The sequence below is a fragment of the Microtus ochrogaster genome, chromosome 2 (genome assembly GCF_000317375.1).
Source record: "Microtus ochrogaster isolate Prairie Vole_2 chromosome 2, MicOch1.0, whole genome shotgun sequence".
NCBI classification, from domain to species: Eukaryota; Metazoa; Chordata; class Mammalia; order Rodentia; family Cricetidae; genus Microtus; species Microtus ochrogaster.
Window position 1 is genome coordinate 74848739 of NC_022010.1, and position 19144 is coordinate 74867882.

General features: G+C 40.8%; 1 protein-coding gene across 5 annotated transcripts in view; it reads left to right on the forward strand.

Moving 5' to 3' along the window:
* The window catches only part of Nrip1 (nuclear receptor interacting protein 1), an 84955-nt gene extending 66786 nt beyond the window's left edge, over positions 1–18169 (forward strand). For 4 of the 5 annotated variants that reach the window (XM_005345218.3, XM_026786828.1, XM_026786831.1 and 1 more), the window contains one exon: positions 11003–18169. In XM_005345218.3, the coding sequence (XP_005345275.1) occupies positions 11348–14821 (3474 nt within the window). In that variant the 5' untranslated portion in view covers positions 11003–11347 and the 3' untranslated portion in view covers positions 14822–18169. Of the gene's footprint in view, positions 1–1625; positions 1710–11002 lie in introns of those variants that run through there. The other variant, XM_026786833.1, reaches the window with a different exon arrangement.
* The last annotated feature ends 975 nt before the right edge of the window (positions 18170–19144 follow it).

Sequence of the window (19144 nt, forward strand, 5' to 3'; positions counted from 1 at the left end):
AAAATCCCTAAGAAGTTCCCGAGCTTGATGATGTGTGATCCGTCTATAAGTAACAGAAATTACTAGGTAAATGTAGTCAATATTTATAGTAAACATATATGAATATATACATATGTATGAATATATATGTATGTGTGAAGTAGATCCTATCATTCCTTTCTCACAGCTTAAACCAAGCCCCAAACTAGAGCAGTACATTGACCAGAGTTGCTGGCCTACTTAGGTGCAGAGTCAAGACTCTAGAGACTGCTGTCCTCAATGTTGTACTTTGTAGTCCTTCTAAAATAAAAAAAAACATAACAGTAGAATAGCAGAAAAAGATTTTCAAATAGGAAAAGTTAACTTAAATTTTCCAAGTGCCATGAAAACTTTTTGTTGGCTGAAACAGCGAAAGGCTTGAATTCCAAACACCTTCATTTGGTTTTGGTTTAGCCACTGACTGAAGTTATCAACCAGACGCTCAGGTGTTCCAAACTTTAGTACCCTTGCCTGATAAAATGTTAATGAAGGCAAGAAAGACACCAACCACCTCCTGAGGGAAATCCAGGAAAATAGTATTACCCCCCTCCCTTATTTCCTCGGAGGAGGGGATGGGGCTGTAGCATGCCCATAGAAAGCAGATCTTTTGATAAAGCTCTTAGTAGGGGTCAATAGTTCCTGACACGGTGTTCACAGGAGTTTCTAAGCCTCTATTTTGACCAGTCAAGAGTTTATAAAAAATTGTGACTTTATAGCCATCAGAGACCTGAAAATTTGTCATCTTTCTAGTGTCCTTTAACAGACTTCTCCCAACAGGAGACTTTTACTGTCTCACCTAGACCTCTGGGTTGAGAGAGCTGGTCAGTCAGTGGCCAGACACAGTTTGAAATTATTGTCTTTGTTCGGTGACTCCCAAAGGACTGATGATCCAACTAAAAAAAGCCAAAGTAGGGGCTGTGGACGTAGCTATGTCAATAAAGTGTGTGCTGGCTTATCTCAGCACCCAGATGCAATACAGCATACCCAGGAGGCTGAGGCAGGAGGATCTCTGGGACTCACTGGCCGAGCAGCAATTGTGAGCTCCCAGTCCTGCAAAAGACCCTGTCTCAGAAAAGAAAAATATGGATGGCTCCTGAGGGAAAAAACACCCAAGGTTGACCTCTGACCTCCGTGGACACACATGCGTGTGCACCAACACAGGTGTGAACACACACAGAAAAGCAAATGAGAAAAAGACTAAATTAATACATAAAACGAGGGACCGATTGCAGACCAGTACAAGGAAGAATTTGTCTTTTCACTGGTGCCAACGTTGAGCGAATTCTCTGAACAAGAGTTCCTCCGGAATGTCTCTACTACGTCCAGACTGTGTGTGGCTGCATTTCCTTCCCAAGATGGTTCTGTGCATTTATAAACAATAACACGTTAAAGAATGACTGACTTGCCCATGGGTAAACAGTTGATAAATCAAAGACCCAGAAATTGAACCCAAGCCTCTCAGCCTTGAGCCCCTGGTTTGAGTAAGACTTAACACTAATATTAGGAATAAATAGTCTGTACTTTCTGTCACAGAATAATTTGTTCTTTTGGTGGATCTTTAGAAATCAGACTTAATTTTATTTAATGCCATTGCAGACTCTGCCAACGGGAGTGAACCCGGATCTTTGATTTTTAATGCAGGTCCCAGAAATGGTTTTCCCACAGACCAGTGTTTTACAGGCACACCAGAGGTATGCTCACCATCCCTGTCAGAATTCACGGAAGCCTAGCTTGGGCTGTGTTGGTTTTGTTGAATTGGTTTTTAGTTTTTCTGATTTAGGTCTTAAAGGGTAGCTTTCTTATCCGTACCTATTCATGTATGCTTGTGTGTTTAGTCTCTGTGTGTGTACTTCGCATGTGTCCAGTGTGTGTGTGAGCACATGTGTGCCCATGTTCATGTTGTCAATGCTGGTGTATACATGCCAGAACATGCATATGGAGGGGAGGGGAAAATCTCAGTGTGGCTCGTCATCCTCCATTTTACTTTAGACAGGTCTCTGCTGTTTATCTGCTGTGAGTGCCAGAAGGCCTGGCCCACAGATTCCCAAGGAGTCATAGTCTCTACTGTCTATCTCTCCTGCAGGGGTGATCGGATTACAGACACATCTGTGACATGTCAACTTTTAAGTGGGTTCTGGGATTTGAACTCAGGTCCTAACACTTGCACAGCAAATGCTCTAACACACATGCCATTTCTCCAGCCCCACTTTTACACATTCTGGTGGGATCACTTTAGGTTAAGATACTATTTTTATTTAGTCTAAGTGAAAGCCAATATTTGATACTCTCCAAATATATAGGTAAAAATGGAATCTAAGTTCTTTAATGAATAAATATTAACTTCAGTGTTTAATATTTAAAATGGACGTGAAGAGTACTTTCTTCGTTATATTTAATACAGTAAAATCAGAAGGTTTTTATTTTAGAAAAGTTTCCTTATTTCGCTCCATTATAATTATTTTTATAATATATATGATTTCTTTGGTTTTAGAGAACAAGTCTCTTTCAGTGTGAAACTTTATTCCTTGATATATCGTCATCCAAAAAAAAAAAATTCACAAATACTATTTCAGTTACAAATGAGTGCTCTTCATCTTTTTATATGGGCAACAGTTGGAAAGGGGGAAGTGATGGAAAACTCAGGGTACCAGTATTTTGAAACATATGCTTACTCTTGACGCGATCTTTGTATGAGTCTTCCTAATATGGCTGACACAACATCAAAAACTGTTCATTGAAAAAAATGCGTATGTCTTCGGCTTCTCTGCCAGAAGAGCAAGTGGTCAGTCATGTCCGGTTAAAGCAAACAGCTTTCATTACTTCTGGGGATTTTTATTGTTGTTTGTTTGTGTTGCTATGGACTGAGCCCAAGGCCCTGTATGTGTTCCACGGCACTCCACCACTGAGCTAAATTCCTCACCCCAGCCTCACTTTTGTATTTGTGTTAGTTTATATTCAGAAGAAACAAGTCTTGAATTTGAAGGCAGATGTTAACAATGACACCATATCGTTTTAAACACTGAGGTCTCTCTCAGTTACGATGGCCCACACCATAGTTAGCAAAACTAAGACTCCCAAAGGTGACTTTTTTGCACATTCTAAGAGCATGTCTGCCCAGTCCTGGAGACACAAGGATGAAAACATCTAGTTCTTGCCTCTGAGGAATTTACCCTGTATTGAGGAGCCAGGCGTGCACAAACCAAAAAACGCAATTTTGCAAGTGAGATGACTGAGAATTCCTCTGAGTGCTGTGGAGTCTCAGAGAAAAAGCTACCTCTGGTCGGCAGGATAGGGAAGGTGCCTGTCTGCGTCTCTCTTTTTAACCAGGCCCCAGTGTCTGAGAAGAAGGCGATAGTAGGGATAAGATGGACGCATGGGAAGAAAATCACAGAGCACGATTCTCTCTCCCATATACCAGCACTTCCCTCTGCTCGCTTATTATGTCCTTGTGTACATAAAACAAATTAGCCATTTATATAAAGGCTCTAGTTAAGACAAAAACTCAAAGCGGCATGTAAATATTAAGAACTCTTGCTGCAGAAATCAGAGCGATTTCGAAGTCGAGCAAATTGAAGAGTGAAGTGCTCACCAGAGGCCTTTGACCACTGCACACACTGTCCTCCTGCTGGAAACTGACAGAAGGGCCTAGCGAAAAGATGAACAATTGCCATAAGGCTCGGGTAGTTAGCTCCTTAGTGGTGGCACAATTAATTTTATTGAAGTGTAAAAATAGTAAAAGTTAAGTATTTTTTATCATCTTCATTGTTAAATAAAAAGTCATCCAGGAGTATTCTCTGCCCTCTGTGTGAAGTCACAAAAGCCCAACCCGTGTCACTTAGACCACTGCTCTTCCTGTTTCTCCAGCGGCTCACCGGAGTATTCCTCTAAATCCCCCTTCCTACACCTGACCCCGGTCTGCCTCTGCTTCCCAGTGGCAGCTGCTATGGTGCCGGGTAGCTGCAAGCCACCCCATGGCAGAGACTTCAAATCCAAAGGCAGCAAAGCTGTCCCAGATTAGCAGTTCCTGGCTGCGGCTACTGAGGTCACTTCAGACACTGAGATACAAGCACAGACAGGCAAGAGAGGTCAAAGAAAAGTACACAAAGCAGTTTCTTAAATACATAGGAAGGTGCTCAAAGTAGCCTAACACTGGTGTGCCAGGAGCTTCCACTTACCAGTTGAAGGCCACAGTTACCTGCTAATTTTTAAAGGTGTGGGACTTCTCCAAGAACCTGTGCGTGTAGTGTTCTTGGTCTGTAGCTAGTATTTGGTAACGCCCCTTTACCAGTGCCATCACTATCTATCCCTGTCCGTCCGTAGGTTGTACCCACTGATACCTCTTCTCTAGCCTGCTGAAGCTTTCGATCTAAAGAGATTTGGGTTCTGGGCCAGCACTGGCAAGAGCTATGGTACATTATGTTTACCATTTCTGGAAAATTATGGTCGGTTCACAGCAAGTCAGCACTTCTACCCTGGCCATATGTAAAAAGGAACACATCATTCACGGATAAGTGTTCCCGCTAAGACAGCTTGGATGGTGTGTTTTATGAGGAATTTTTCTTGTTTTCCAAAAGAACTCATCAGTGGAACTTCCATTACTTGACAGAAATACATTGTGTTTTTTATCAAAATAATTAATGTCTAATAACTTATACATTATCCATTAGTCTTTCTTATTTATTTACTTGTTTATTTATTTGAGATAGTCTCTGTTATGTAATTGTGGCTTTCCGGGAACTTACTGTGTAGACCAGCCTGACTGTGGACTCAGAGGTCTAGCTGCACCTCTCTTCCCAGGCTCCAGGGTTCAAGGTGTATGCCACCATGCCAGCTACATTAAATCTTAAATCTGCATCACAACTTTGAAGTTAGCCTACAGATCTGTGATTACACCCTGTTTCTTGTATGGCCGTGATTTTGTTAGGTAATTGTACCTTGGTAATGATTCCATTATAAAGCACTTTTGTAGCAATTGTTATTGATAACTAAAATTTCTTCCTAAATATATGCTGGAAATAGTGATGGAAATATTACAGGATGTTCCTATAGAACCACTACTCAACAACTGAAATTATACCTGGTCTGAGATGTTGGGAAATATGATATTAGATTCAATCCCATATAGATGGGACCTGTAAGCGAGCAGGCTATGTTTAATGATATATGCAAGGTAAACTTATTTTCAAATCATCACATGAGAAAGATGAATTACAGCAAACAGAAACACAAGCAAATGCTTCTGTACATGTGAGCAGCCACAATTCTCAGACACACAGAATTCTACTCTCACTTTGCGGCGGTGTATTTAGCGGAATCATGCTTCGCATAAAAACAGTATATAGATCTTGTCTTCAGGATGTAAGGGATATTTGTAAGACAGTCTATATCCTGTGAGTAAAGTCACAGTGTCTGCAAGGTGTGCTGGAAACCGGGGGAGCTCTGATCAAATGCCAGCTGTTCCATCCGCTCTCCTAGTGATCTTTCTTGCTGATCTGTGACCTTGAGCTTGGACTGCTGTCTGTACCATCATCTATTTTAAGGATGGAAAAGCTGTAGTTGAGTTCAGTAGAAATTATGCATTAGTCTCAAAAGATGCCCCTGTGTTTACAATATCAAAAAGGGGCAATGCCGAGAGAAAGGGGCTCGTTTTCCATGCTACTCATTACTTTGATAGAAACTGGGAAATAAACTTTGAAAACTAAAAGAAGAGACTTGTTACTTTGAGAAAATGTTAAAGAAAGCCTTAAAAAGCTGCCCCCTATGTTGTTATAGATTTAGACTTTTCAAAAAAAAAGTGAGCAGAAACTGGTGTTACCACAGTAATTCGTCAGTGATTATTTTCTGTTGTTTCAAGTCTTGTGAGGACAGCTCAGGATTTTATGACATCAACCTAGACACATTCATTTCTGTTATCAGATGATTGTGTCATCTTCCCTGCGTTTATCTGGGTCCTCAAAGATCTGGAATATTTTCTTGCATCTTGTTCACTATATAACCATGGCGAAATAAGTGAACGTTCCAGTGTGAGTGTAAATTCATATTTAGTTTTTAAATAAACACGGGTTTATTATATTGTGACCTTCAGAAAATAAAATGTGTGGAAATAAGAAACTTGGAGGGGATTGAGAGGACTTCAAAACCATTTTCTTCTTCCAGGATTCAGTAAGAGAGCCAGCAAAGGTGTCTCGTCTACTATACAACTCGGTGACAAACACCCGGCTGGTTAAAGCGCTTGTTACTGTGTCAACTACAGTTTGACAGATTGCTTGGGATCGTGGAGGGTTGTGGAGGTCCTCCTAAGCCTGGTCTGCACTGAACGCTTAGGTTTAGTCAAGCAGCCATGTCTCCTGAAGCTTTTTAAATGGGAAAGTCAAGTGACCATTTTAAACCTGTGCAAACCCCCAGCAGGCAAGCTCCAGCCATGGACCTGGAAGTTAGAAGCAAATGTAGCCTTGAGCAAAATATCTATAAATGTGCCCCCCCCCCAATTTTCAGTAGAGAACAATTTGGGTGCCAGTGGGTATTTTTTGTCTACCCTAACTCTGTGGTTCATTTATACAAACTGTGAACCTTCAGGGGAGTTGGGTGAGGGACTCTTAATTTTAATTGCAGAGGGTGAGGGTCTCATTTGAGCAACTGATTTAAATAATTTCATGGGGGTTACCTATTAAAACTGTCCAGCCAGCATCTATCTTTTGACAAAGATAGCACTGTGAAGGAAGTTACCTTGGTGTTCGGCTTCCCTCAAAGGATGCACATTTTGATGAGAAATAACTGAGAACTGGATTTTGGGCTTATGCTTTTACCTCCCAGTCATCCCTGCTGTGAAGGATCTGCAAAGGAATGCTTCGTCTACTCTTTTTAACGTTTTTTCCTAGCAACATCCTCAGGTTCACTTTATAGAGGGAATCATTGTAGTCGTGTGTGTCCCCCCGCCCCCTGTGCCCCGCCGCCCACCTTAGTAAAGTCTAGGATCCTCATCTCCAATGTTTTCTCCTTTGCTGGTCTGTGGAATTACGGGTTGAGTTCTTCTGTAAGTTCTATTTGCTGCTGGCTCAGAGCCGCACTTTCTGCCCTCTGGACAGAGTGTTGCCTGGTGTGGCATTTCCCTTTCATTCTCAACTCTTGAAACTTCTTTTCTCGGTAAATAAATAGGACTTTGGGGTGTTCTTACTACTTTTTTTTACTAATACTTAATGAGATACTGTAATTCTTTTTTTCCTTTTTTCCCCCCTTTGTCTAGAAAGAGCCCTCAAGGGCCCAAAGTGTAACCCACAGTAGATTATTGTCACAGAAGTTACTATTGAGTGGCACAAGGAAGTACTCCTTGAACCCTTCTATATGTTATAGGAATTGGAGCCAAGGATCAAAATATTCTTTAAAGCTTCAATGAAGAAATTCCTTGAAATTTAATACTCAGATAATTATGACTTGACCATGAAGAAAATGGGAAATTTTCATGCATAAAATTGGAAGTCATTCCCTAGACTCACTTTAAATAGCATGCTATGTGGCATGGTAGGTGTCAAGTCATTTGAGTGTGTGTTTCATGAAGAATTTTACTGAAAGAAATCTCATGTTCTTGTTATTTATCTTCAACCAAAAGTAATCTCATAAACAAGAACTCAGCTACATCTTTCGATAGCTAAATACAACCTCAGTATTTGGTTTTACTGTTTTGAAGTAATATAAAATTTCAGCAAAGTTTCCTTTTCCTTAATAAACAATTTGTAAATGGAGAACAAAACATTGCTTTGGAAATAATCTAATTACTTCAAAGAATTAATATTGTGTCTACTTGTGATCTCCTCACATGTAAACTACTTACACCATTTTTAAATTTTATTTATTTATTTGTTTGTTTGTTTGTTTGCTTGCTTGTTTGTTTTTTCAAGATAAGGTTTCTTTGTGTAATAGTCCTAGCTGTCCTGGAACTCTCTTTGTAGACCAGGCTGCAGGCTGACCTCAAACTCACTGAGATCCATCTGCCTCTGCCTCTAAGTGCTATGATTAAAGGCATGCACCACCACCTGGCTTTTTTTTTTAATTAATATATCCCTTATAAAGCACACACACACACACACACACACACACACACACACTTTGAGCTAAACTTAATCCTTTTCAAGTATTTTGTTAAATACCAAGATACATTTTTGAAAATATACTCTTACAGTTAAAACATTAATAGGTTTTTCATTAAAACACTCTGTGTTGAAATATCTGTCTAATCATATGATCAAGATTCCATAAATTTTTTTCATTGTTTTTATTTTTTTAGAATTCTCTCAGAAATGCTGTTCTTTCTACTACATACTAAAAATACCCAATGATTTTTTTTTCATGAGAAAGGTCTGGAAGATCTAAAAGGTATTTACAAACAATTTTTAAATTAAAGAAGGCAGGGTTTTCTTTACAGTTTTAATATTGAAGAACTGACATGAATTGAGTTTCTGTGAGATGAATTAGTGCCTGGAGAACTGTCATGGTCTTCAGACTCAGTTTTGGTTTTCAAGACTTATTTAAAAGTTATTAATTGATAATAAGGATTATATTACATGAAATTCTTTTTTTAAGTTACAGCTACCAGTGTGTTTGTGTGTATGTCTGTTTATATGTGCTATCAAAGATCAAACCCAACGCCTTGGACTGCGCATTGTACATTTGAAGCAAGGATTCAACACTGAACTGCATCTCCAGCTTAGGAATGTGGTTATAATGGAGCACAATATTGTATTTTACTTTCATTTTTGTATATAGGTATATATACATTAATATTTATATACAGATAAATTTTCATTGGAGCCTTTTATGCATTCTTATAAATTTTCCTCCTCTTCCTCCTCTTCTCCTTCTTCTCCTTCTCCTTCTCCTTCTTCTTCTTCTTTGTGCTTTGGCCATTTTGCTGCTGTAGGAGCAGTATGAGACTTTTTGATGACTCTGTGTTGAAATAACAGCGCTAAACAACTTCAGAATAGAAAGATTTAGGCTTCTGTAGCTCACACTTGCAAAGGTTTCCGTCTTCCAGTTGGAGGGCCCCTCCCATCATGGCGGACAGGCGCAGAATCTATGCTTGGTAATCCTTTTTTCCCCACTTTTTTCCAACCTGGGTTCCTTGACTATGGGATAGTGTTGCCCACATCCACGGTGGCTCTCCCCGCATAGTTAATCCTCTCTGGAAATGTTCTCACAGGTACACCCAGGGATGGGCTTCACTAATCTAGGTGTTTCTCAATTGCACCAAGATGACAAGATTAACCACCACAGCAATTCACTGTGCTTAAAAAGACAAAAGGAAAATAATTGATTCCCGTGCAAAGTGAGGCAATCCTGAAATGTCTTCACCATTAAAAGCCATCTGCAGAGCCATTGTGCAATCCACTCTGCGGCATCATCTTTCAGAATGCAAAAAAGCTGCAAGTCCTACTTTTGTACCCATATTTAAAAGTTTTTATTAAACAAAGATCATAATTTAATATTTTTTATCTTCTGTCCAGAATGTATTACTTTGAGAACTTTTAACATCTAATTATTCTGCATAAAAGTCAGAAACCATTCTTTTCTTATAATTGATATTTTTCATTTTTAGAGTAACTGTAACTGTAGTAACCAGCTGAATAAATGATCTCATTTTCACATCATCTCTTTCCTTACAACTTCTTTTTGTCATGCATCCACCTTCAGTCTTTTCCCACTTGATGTAACTCTTGTCTCACATGCATTTGGGCTGCTCAACATCTTGGAAGTCTGAAAGATGGGGGGCATGGAGATTCCGGCTTTAAGACAACAAGATAAATTTCTTGTCATCTTCAGAACTGCATTGTCTGCTCATTTTACCCTTGAGTTTGAGAACAACCACCTGATATGAAACTATCTGAACTTATTAGTCAAGGAGTGGCATATACAAGTCATTGTCGTTCGTGGCCAGGGGTTAGGCATCTCTGTACTCAGATTCCAATTCATCCAATGGGAACCCTTCCTTCATCAACTTTTCTGATAATTTGGGCAAAAACTATTTTTAAAGAATTTTTTTTCTTTTAATTTTCTTCTTAAAAATTTAAAGCAATCTTACAATACTTTCTGAATCACTTCTTAAATGTCTCAGTATTTATTGGGGATATAAAAGGAAATCGAAGGGGTAGGGAGAAAAGGACTTTATTCTGAGACTAGTCTAGAAATGTGGGCACAGGCTCACCTTACCCAGTGTTAGTGTTCCCTATCACAGACCCTGTTTTTATATCCTTCCAAGGTGGTTCTAAAGCAGATTGTTGTGCAGATTGGAATTGGAGAGCTTGAGCCGTGAAAGGAGCAGAGTGAATCCTCGGGATGCCTTTTCCCGCTGTTCTGCTGTGCAGTCCAGATGAGGTTATAGCGTGCAGTTTCCAAGTGGTGACCTCAGTCTTTTAGGTTCTCATTTATCCGTACTTCAGAGGGCAAGAACGTGTATCCAGGCATGTGTTTTTATGGTTATTTTCTTTTCAAGGATTAATATATAAAGTTTCATATCTAGTATGTTATGTGTGCTAGTTACAGTTAGCATAGTGGGCCTCATACTGCCGGAGTTTTTATATGTTGTTTTGTTGTTGTTGTTCCTGAGGTTAAGCTACACATTCAGTGTGCTCTCTGATTTAGGAAATGATTATTATTAGCCTGTCATCTAGTTCTTCTGGTAAGGGAGGAAATAAACAATGAGACAGGTAAGTGAATATTCTGTACAACGTTGGGGCGTGTTTGCAAACTCTCCTATGAATAATTGCATAGATGCTCACAAACTCTTATCTCCTCCTTCAGTTGCAATGGAGTATGTTTAAGGCTCCTTACCTACAAATCACTTATCAAATGGATGTGGCTGTCATATGTATATGTGTTTAGTATCCATGTATAATTTCTATGCATAAACTCATGCTATATTTTATTCCTTGTAGGTAATAAGCAAGATTCTGGTTCTGTACCTCCTTAACTGTTTCTATTTATTTAATTTTAGATACTGACACGTACATTTGGTAAGCAACAAACGATGAAGAAAGACCAACAGTATAGTCCCTGAGAAGGGCTGCCTGCGTGCCACTACATACCTCTGTGTAAGGAGGGAGTTCCAGCTGCTCCTTGCCTAGCTGCTGATCAGTGCTGGGGTCTGCATTGGAGTTTGCCTGCCTCTTACCTGTCACTGCCAGACGACATCCCGGTCAGAATGTAACAGCACATCCCTCTTTGAGCGCTAGTGAAGGTGACCGACTGACATTGACTTCCTGAAGTTGGGTCTTGCCGGTGAAAGGAAGCATCTTCAAAGTGACTAGAAGCCACGCCCCTGTGAACACTTGTATTGAACATGACTCATGGAGAAGAGCTTGGCTCTGATGTGCATCAGGATTCTATTGTTTTAACTTACCTAGAAGGATTACTAATGCATCAGGCAGCCGGGGGATCAGGTACTGCCCTTGACAAAAAGTCTGCCGGCCACAACGAAGAAGACCAGAACTTTAACCTTTCTGGCAGTGCCTTCCCCACCTGTCAAAGCAATGGTCCCACGCTCAATACACACACATACCAGGGATCCGGCATGCTGCACCTCAAAAAAGCCAGACTGCTGCAGTCTTCCGAGGACTGGAACGCGGCAAAGCGGAAGAGGCTGTCTGATTCCATCGTGAATTTAAACGTGAAGAAGGAAGCTTTGCTGGCTGGCATGGTGGAGAATGTGCCCAAAGGCAAACAGGATAGCACGCTACTGGCCTCTTTGCTGCAGTCATTCAGCTCGAGGCTCCAGACTGTTGCTCTGTCACAGCAAATTAGACAGAGCCTCAAAGAGCAAGGATATGCCCTCAGTCACGATTCCTTAAAAGTGGAAAAGGATTTAAGGTGCTACGGCGTGGCCTCGAGTCACTTAAAAACGCTGCTGAAGAAAAGTAAAACCAAGGATCAAAAGTCAGGTCCCACCCTCCCTGATGTGACTAAAAACCTCATCAGAGACAGCTTCGTGGAGTCCCCTCATCACGTCGGACAAAGTGGGGCAAAGGTCATGAGTGAACCCTTGTCATGTGCGGCGAGATTACAGGCTGTTGCCAGCATGGTGGAAAAAAGGGCTAGTCCTGCCACCTCCCCCAAGCCTAGTGTTGCCTGCAGCCAGTTAGCGCTGCTCCTTTCGAGCGAAGCTCACCTGCAGCAGTACTCGCGGGAGCATGCTCTAAAAACCCAGAATGCACACCAAGCAGCAAGTGAAAGGCTCGCTGCCATGGCCAGATTGCAAGAAAATGGTCAGAAGGAGATCAGCAGTTTCCAGCTCCCCAAAGGGGTGTCCGGCCATCTCAATGGACAGGCCAGAACCTCGTCATCAAGCAAACCGGTGGCTAGCAAGAATAACGCAACATCGTTTCAGAATCCAATGGGCGTTGTTCCGTCTTCCCCCAAAAGCACGGGCTATAAAACCCCACTGGAAAAGAACAACGTAAAGCAAGCCGCTAATAACAGTTTGCTCTTACACCTGCTCAAGAGCCAGACCATCCCCACGCCAATGAACGGGCACAGCCAGAGCGAGAGAGGCAGTCGGTTCGAGGAGAGTGGCACACCCACTACGATTGACGAGTACTCCGATAACAACCCCAGCTTCACCGACGACAGCAGCGGAGACGAAAGCTCCTACTCCAACTGCGTTCCCATAGACTTGTCCTGCAAACACCGCATCGAAAAGCCAGACGCCGACAGACCCGTGTCTCTTGAGAACCTCACACAGTCCTTGCTAAACACCTGGGATCCCAAGGTCCCTGGTGTGGATATCAAAGAAGATCAAGATACCTCAAAAAATTCCAAGCTGAATTCCCACCAGAAGGTCACTCTTCTTCAGCTGCTACTTGGCCATAAAAGTGAAGAAAATGTTGAAAGGAATGCCAGCCCTCAGGAAGTCCACTGTGATGTGACTAAGTTCAATCCGCAGAATTATACAAGGACTTCTGTCATTGAAAGCCCCGGTCCCAACAGGACTACCCCGGTGAGTACTCCACCACTGCACACAGCCGCCAAAGCCGAGTCTCCCATCAATCTCTCGCAGCCCTCCCTGGTCATCAGGTGGAATTCCCCGCCATATGCCTGCAGTACCCCCACTTCAAAACTAACGAATCCTGTGGCTGGCCACTTGATGGACCTCACCAAAAGCAAAGAATCGCCCGCTGAGAAACCAGCCCCAAGTGAGAGTGCACAAAATTCGACCACGTTTAGTGCCAGTAAACTGTTACAAAATTTGGCCCAGTCTTCCATGCCCGCGGAAGAGCTCAGACCCAGCAAACAACTGCTAAGTGGAAACACAGAGAAACCTCTCAGTGTGATTGATAGGTTAAATAGCCCTCTGCTCTCAAATAAAACACATGCAGTTGAAGAAAACAAAGCCTTCAGCAGTCAGCCAGTGGGACCTGATCCGGCACTTCCTGGTTGTGAGATAGAAAATCTGCTGGAAAGACGCACGGTCCTCCAGTTGCTCCTGGGAAATTCCAGCAAAGGGAAGAACGAAAAAAAAGAGAAAGTTCCTTTGCGAGACGAGCCTACTCAGGAGCATCCGGAGAGATCTGGAAGTGATCAAATACTGATGGTGAAAATCAAATCCGAGCCTTGTGATGACTTCCAGCTTCACAACGCAAGTGCGCATTTAAACCACGATGCTAAGAGCGCCGCGTTCTTAGGCGCCACTCCCACCATGCGGAGGAGTACAGCTGCCTTACCCATATCCGAGGACTTGAAATCGGAGCCTTCCTCACCTCAGGATTTTTCTTTCTCCAAGAATGGTCTGTTAAGTCGGTTGCTGAGACAGAATCAAGAGAGTTACCCAACAGAAGAGCAGGACCGGAGTCACAGAAATAGTGAGCTGACACCCCTGGAGTCGAAGAACTTTTGCATGGTCCCCAAGAAAAGGAAGCTTTATACGGAGCCACTAGAAAATCCGTTTAAAAAAATGAAAAATAGTGCAGTAGAGACCGCCAGTAATCACCACGCCCCGGAAGTGCTCTATGGGTCCTTGCTTAATCAGGAAGAGCTGAAAGTTAGCCGAAATGATCTTGAGTATAAATACCCTGCGGGTCACAGTTCAGCCAGTGAGAGTGAACACAGGAGTTGGGCCAGAGAGAGCAAAAGCTTCAATGTTCTGAAACAGCTGCTTCTCTCAGAGAACTGTGTGCGCGATTTGTCCCCGCACAGGAGTAACTCGGTCATCGACAATAAAAAGAAAGGACACAAAAACAGTGTGCCCAGTAGCAAACCGGAATTCGGCATTTCTTCTTTAAACGGACTGATGTATAGTTCCCCTCAGCCCAGCAGTTGTGTGGATAATAGGACATTTTCATACCCGGGAGTGGTAAAAACTCCGCTGAGCCCTCCTTTCCCAGAGCACTTGGGCTGTGTGGGGTCCAGACCAGAACCTGGGCTTTTGAATGGGTGTTCCATGCCCATGCCCAACGAGAAGGGACCCATTAAGTGGGTCATCACAGATATGGATAAGAATGAATACGAGAAAGACTCCCCAAGACTGACCAAAACCAATCCCATCCTCTATTACATGCTCCAGAAAGGAGGCAATTCTGTTACCACTCGGGAAACACAGGACAAAGAACTCTGGAGGGGGCCTTCCTCTGCTGAGAGTGTCTCACAGGTTACAGTCAAAGAAGAGCTGCTTCCTGCAGCGGCAACTGAAGGCTCCTTCTTCAATCTAAGAAGCCCTTACAATAGCCATATGGGAAATAATGCTTCCCGCCCACACAGTACAAACGGAGAAGTTTATGGACTTCTGGGAAGCGTGCTCTCGATAAAAAAAGAATCGGAATAACGCGTACCTGCCATATCACTTTGGATCTTTTTAAAATTAATCAGTATGAACTTGAGATCTGTATAAATAAGAGCATGATTTGAGAAAAGCATGGTATAATTGAAACTTCTTCATTTTGAGAGTATTGGTTCCTGGTGATGTTTAAATATGCATACTAATTTTTGCTTAAACATTAGATGTCCTGAGGAAGCTATTGAACTAGAAGTTGGTTGTTTACTGCTTCTGTATGTGTCAGATAACAACTGAGTAGCCTATGAATGGAACTCTTTTATAATCATAAATCTGAGGCATACGTTAGAATGCAAAACTCCATCAAGAGTGGATTGATGCAGTTTGCTTGCTCTCTTTATTAGGGTACTTCATTCCGCATCTCCGAAGTCAGCCTCCATAGCGTGTTTTTAAAGTCCAAATTGTTAACTATTTGAAAGATAATCAAATGAAGAGAAACACAGAAGCCTTGTGCTGAGTCACATCTCCTCAGTCCAAAAGTAAGGAAAAGGAATGCTTGCATTTTTCACTTTTTGCTAAACAAAAATTCTTTTTAACTCTTGGAACAAGTTTTGAGATTCCCATTGTCTGCCCCACCCCAGACCTTTTCAATATGTATTTCTTTAAACCTTGTACTATTTAGTAAAAGTTGATTACAATTGAGGGGAGTTTAATAGATCCCTAACAATAAAAGGCAGATTTCCATTTTTTATATCTTGACTACTAAATTAATACCTCCTCCTTTTGCAAATTTCAGGAAGGCAATGTTCATCCTCAGGCAGTTGCCTGAACAATTGATTACTTAGAAATAGTTTTTAACAAAAGCAAAACAAATTTTCTTCAGACGGTTTTCACCATCTCTTGTGAGAGTTACTCCTCACCATTCCTGTGGTACCTGGAAATCTTAGGACCAGGATTTCTTAATCCTGGGCACAGAAACTGCATTAGGACCATCTGGAGCAGATTGCTAGGCAGCATCTCAGGTCTACAGAACAGGGTCTCTGCTGGACTTGGGAGGCTCGAGCCTGCATCTTTACATGTTCTGTATGTGTTTAAAAACCACGGCTTACAACTTTGCCAGAACATGGAACGTTAAAGAAACTATTTGATGCCTATATTTTCCCCCAATACAGTCACACATCAACTCAAAATTTGCAATATTGTAGTTGCTATATTGCTGTTGTATCTTTGGAAATCAGGTTCAGAATATACTTTTTATGACAAAAAAAATCAGGTAGAGGGGACAATTTTCCTATCTGGGCCAACATCTCAGGAAAAATCTGTGATTATTTATTTGTTCTAATTAGTAACATCGACTTAATTAGCCTTAGGGATGGAATAACAGGGCCACTTAGCAAACTCAGGTGATCCCAGGATGGTTGGGAAACTTCTCCTGAATACATCCTTCCCTTCTCTTCAGACCATCTTCTGCAGAACAGTGCTTATGAAGATAGCAGTTTAAACCCAAGAAACACATTAAACTCAGATTTTCTGGAAACAAATCACAGGGCACCTTTCCATGACAGAACCTACACGGTCACTTCATGGCACCAACTCATTCTAGACGTATTGAAAGTAAACACTGGTACTGTCTTGGAAGATCTTACTGTGTAATTGAGCCACATGGAATTTTGACCCTAAAACAGGTTGGGTTTTGAGTTCAATTTTACAGCCCACAGTTCACCCACCAGACAATATTTTCCTTTCGGTCTTGAACCAGGTTAGCAACCGACTTAATCAAAAAATTATTGTGTACTCTGTAATTAAGTAGGAGGAAGTTTATTTGAAGTTGTTGTATGTACTTGAAGCTGTTTCTAAGATTTTTTATATTGCAAATGGACATTATTTCTTAATTATCTAAAATTCTAAATGCTTATTTTTTTTTCTCAAGATGATTTGTAAATAGTTAATGGATATGTTCTATGGTAACCGGAGTGTATATTATGCTTCACAGGGGGAGAGGAAGGCCTATGCTTATTCGGCTATGAGAAATTCCACTGGCCAGTGAAGATACTTTACTCCATGTCCATACTGTGACAATCTCATTGTCTACACTATATAAATAAGCTTTACACTAAGTCATTTTTCTCGGTTATTGTGAAAGGGTTGGGGCCTTAGAAATCTGTTGTAGGATGCTGGTGTTCATCCTCAGTTGGAGGCATTGGGCTTCTTACAGTGACGCAGCACTTAGGTCAGGGAACCGTCCAGAGCCACCTTTGCTTTGTTTTGTTTGTTTTTGTTGGAATGGGAATATGTAATACAGAAGTAAATATGACTATAAGGAATGCTGTTCTGACTTACTAGAGAATACCCACACGGTGAGTTTAGAGTAATCTTAATGAAGAGAAAGGGCATACATCCTCCAGTTTCCTTTGTTTATGCATATGTAGATTCAGATATGCACACATCCACATTTTCAAGGACTGTTTTCGATATCTAGGCAATTTCTTCCTAATAAAGTCATTTGTGACAGGGGACTGCAGCTCTCACTGACATCAGTAAGGTAGCACTACCTGTTTATTCTCTGCACATCTTACAGAGGGATAAACTGGTAAGAATATATATTTTCTATATATATATATAAAATGTGTATATATATATATATATATTGACTTGTTAAATGAAGATGTTAAAATTGGTTTTTAAAAGTAATGTAAATAGTGATTTCCTTAATGAAAAAAATACATATTTTGTATCGTTCTAATGCAACAGAAAAACCTTTTAATTTCTTTCGTTCTGTATATTCCATGTATAAGTGTAAATATAATCAGACAGGTTTAAAAAAATTGTGCATGTATGTATACAGTTGCAAGTCTGGACAAATGTATAAAATAAACTTTTATTTAAGTTGTGATTACCTGCTGCATGAAAAGTGCATGGGGAACCCTGTGCATCTGTGCATTTGGCAAAAAAAAATGTCTTACCAAGTCAGATCAGACGTTCATCCCAACACGACAGTATTCCATTTCTGGACATGACTTCTGTGGCTTAAACTTTGTGGGAGAATGTGCTTTCAATCCAGGGGTCTTAATTTAAAAAAAAAAAAACAAAAACAACAACCACTTTCAACATAAGCATTCACAGAACTTCACCAATCTTAAAATCCCATTGGAAACATTACAGCCAGTGTTCCTACAGGCACAGTACCATTCATGGTTTGAATTCTGGGGTTTGCAACCAGTTTTGATGCAATCCGCTTGGTAACATAATTTGCCATTTTTATTAGAAATTTAATTTCTTCATATGGTATCATGAATTGTACATACTGCAGTGTGAATTTTTTGTTTTGTTTTTTTAATCTTTTAGTGTTTACTTCCTGCAGTGAATTTGAATAAATGAGAAAATGCATTGTCTCTAACTTGAAATGACTTATTTTTGCGTGTTCTCTCTGGTTTTTAGTTTTACATTACTGTCCAAGTCCCAGGTCATTTAAAAAGAAAAAATAAATAAAAGCAATAGATCATGTATTTTGTCTGTCTCAGAAAAATGAAGGAGAAAAATAAGCAACAGACGAGCCAGTTAGTATATTTAGAAACATGTAATTAAAGCATAGCTCAAAATGACAGTTGGCCTGTGGTCTGTCTTCCATTTCTCACTGTGTAACTCAATGACCACTACATTTTTTTTTTTTTAGACTGGAGTTTGTACAATGTTCCAAAATAAAGCTAATTAGATACATATACTTTGTCTTAAGATTTTTATCAGGGGTTTTTATTTTATTTTTTCTGGGTCGTGTTTGTTTTTATTGCAAGAAAATGTTTGGATTACTTTCCAAATAAATCTGTGTATAGGAAAAGATTTAAATGTGGTCAGCTGTATATGTATGCTGTCAGGGATAGAGACATTTGCTTCATGTCTGTTGGCAGAAGTGAAGACTGAGCCCAAGTCTTCCGTCTGGACAGGTGTTCTGCCACCAAGATAGATTCACAACGTTATTTTTACTTTTTATTTTGAGACAAGGTCTCACAAAGTTGACTAGGGTATCCTTGAACTCCCTGCTTCATCCATACAAACTTTGACCTTGATTTTTTCTTGCTTAAGCCTCCTAAGGAGCTAAAATTTATAGTTCTGAGCCATCAGACCCAGCTAAGACCAGCTTATTTAGGGAGAAAAACGGTGAAATAAGCCTTTCTCTTCACTTTCTTTTTTTTTTTTTTAATTTTTTATTGAGAAAAAGAAAACAGTTTCTGCCTCCTCCCAGCCTCCCATTTCCCTCCCCCTCCTCCCACCCTTCTCCTCCTCTCCCCACTCCTCTCCCCCCTCCCTCTCCAGTCCAAAGAGCAGTCAGGGTTCCCTGCCCTGTGGAAAGTCCAAGGACCTCCCCACTCCGTCCAT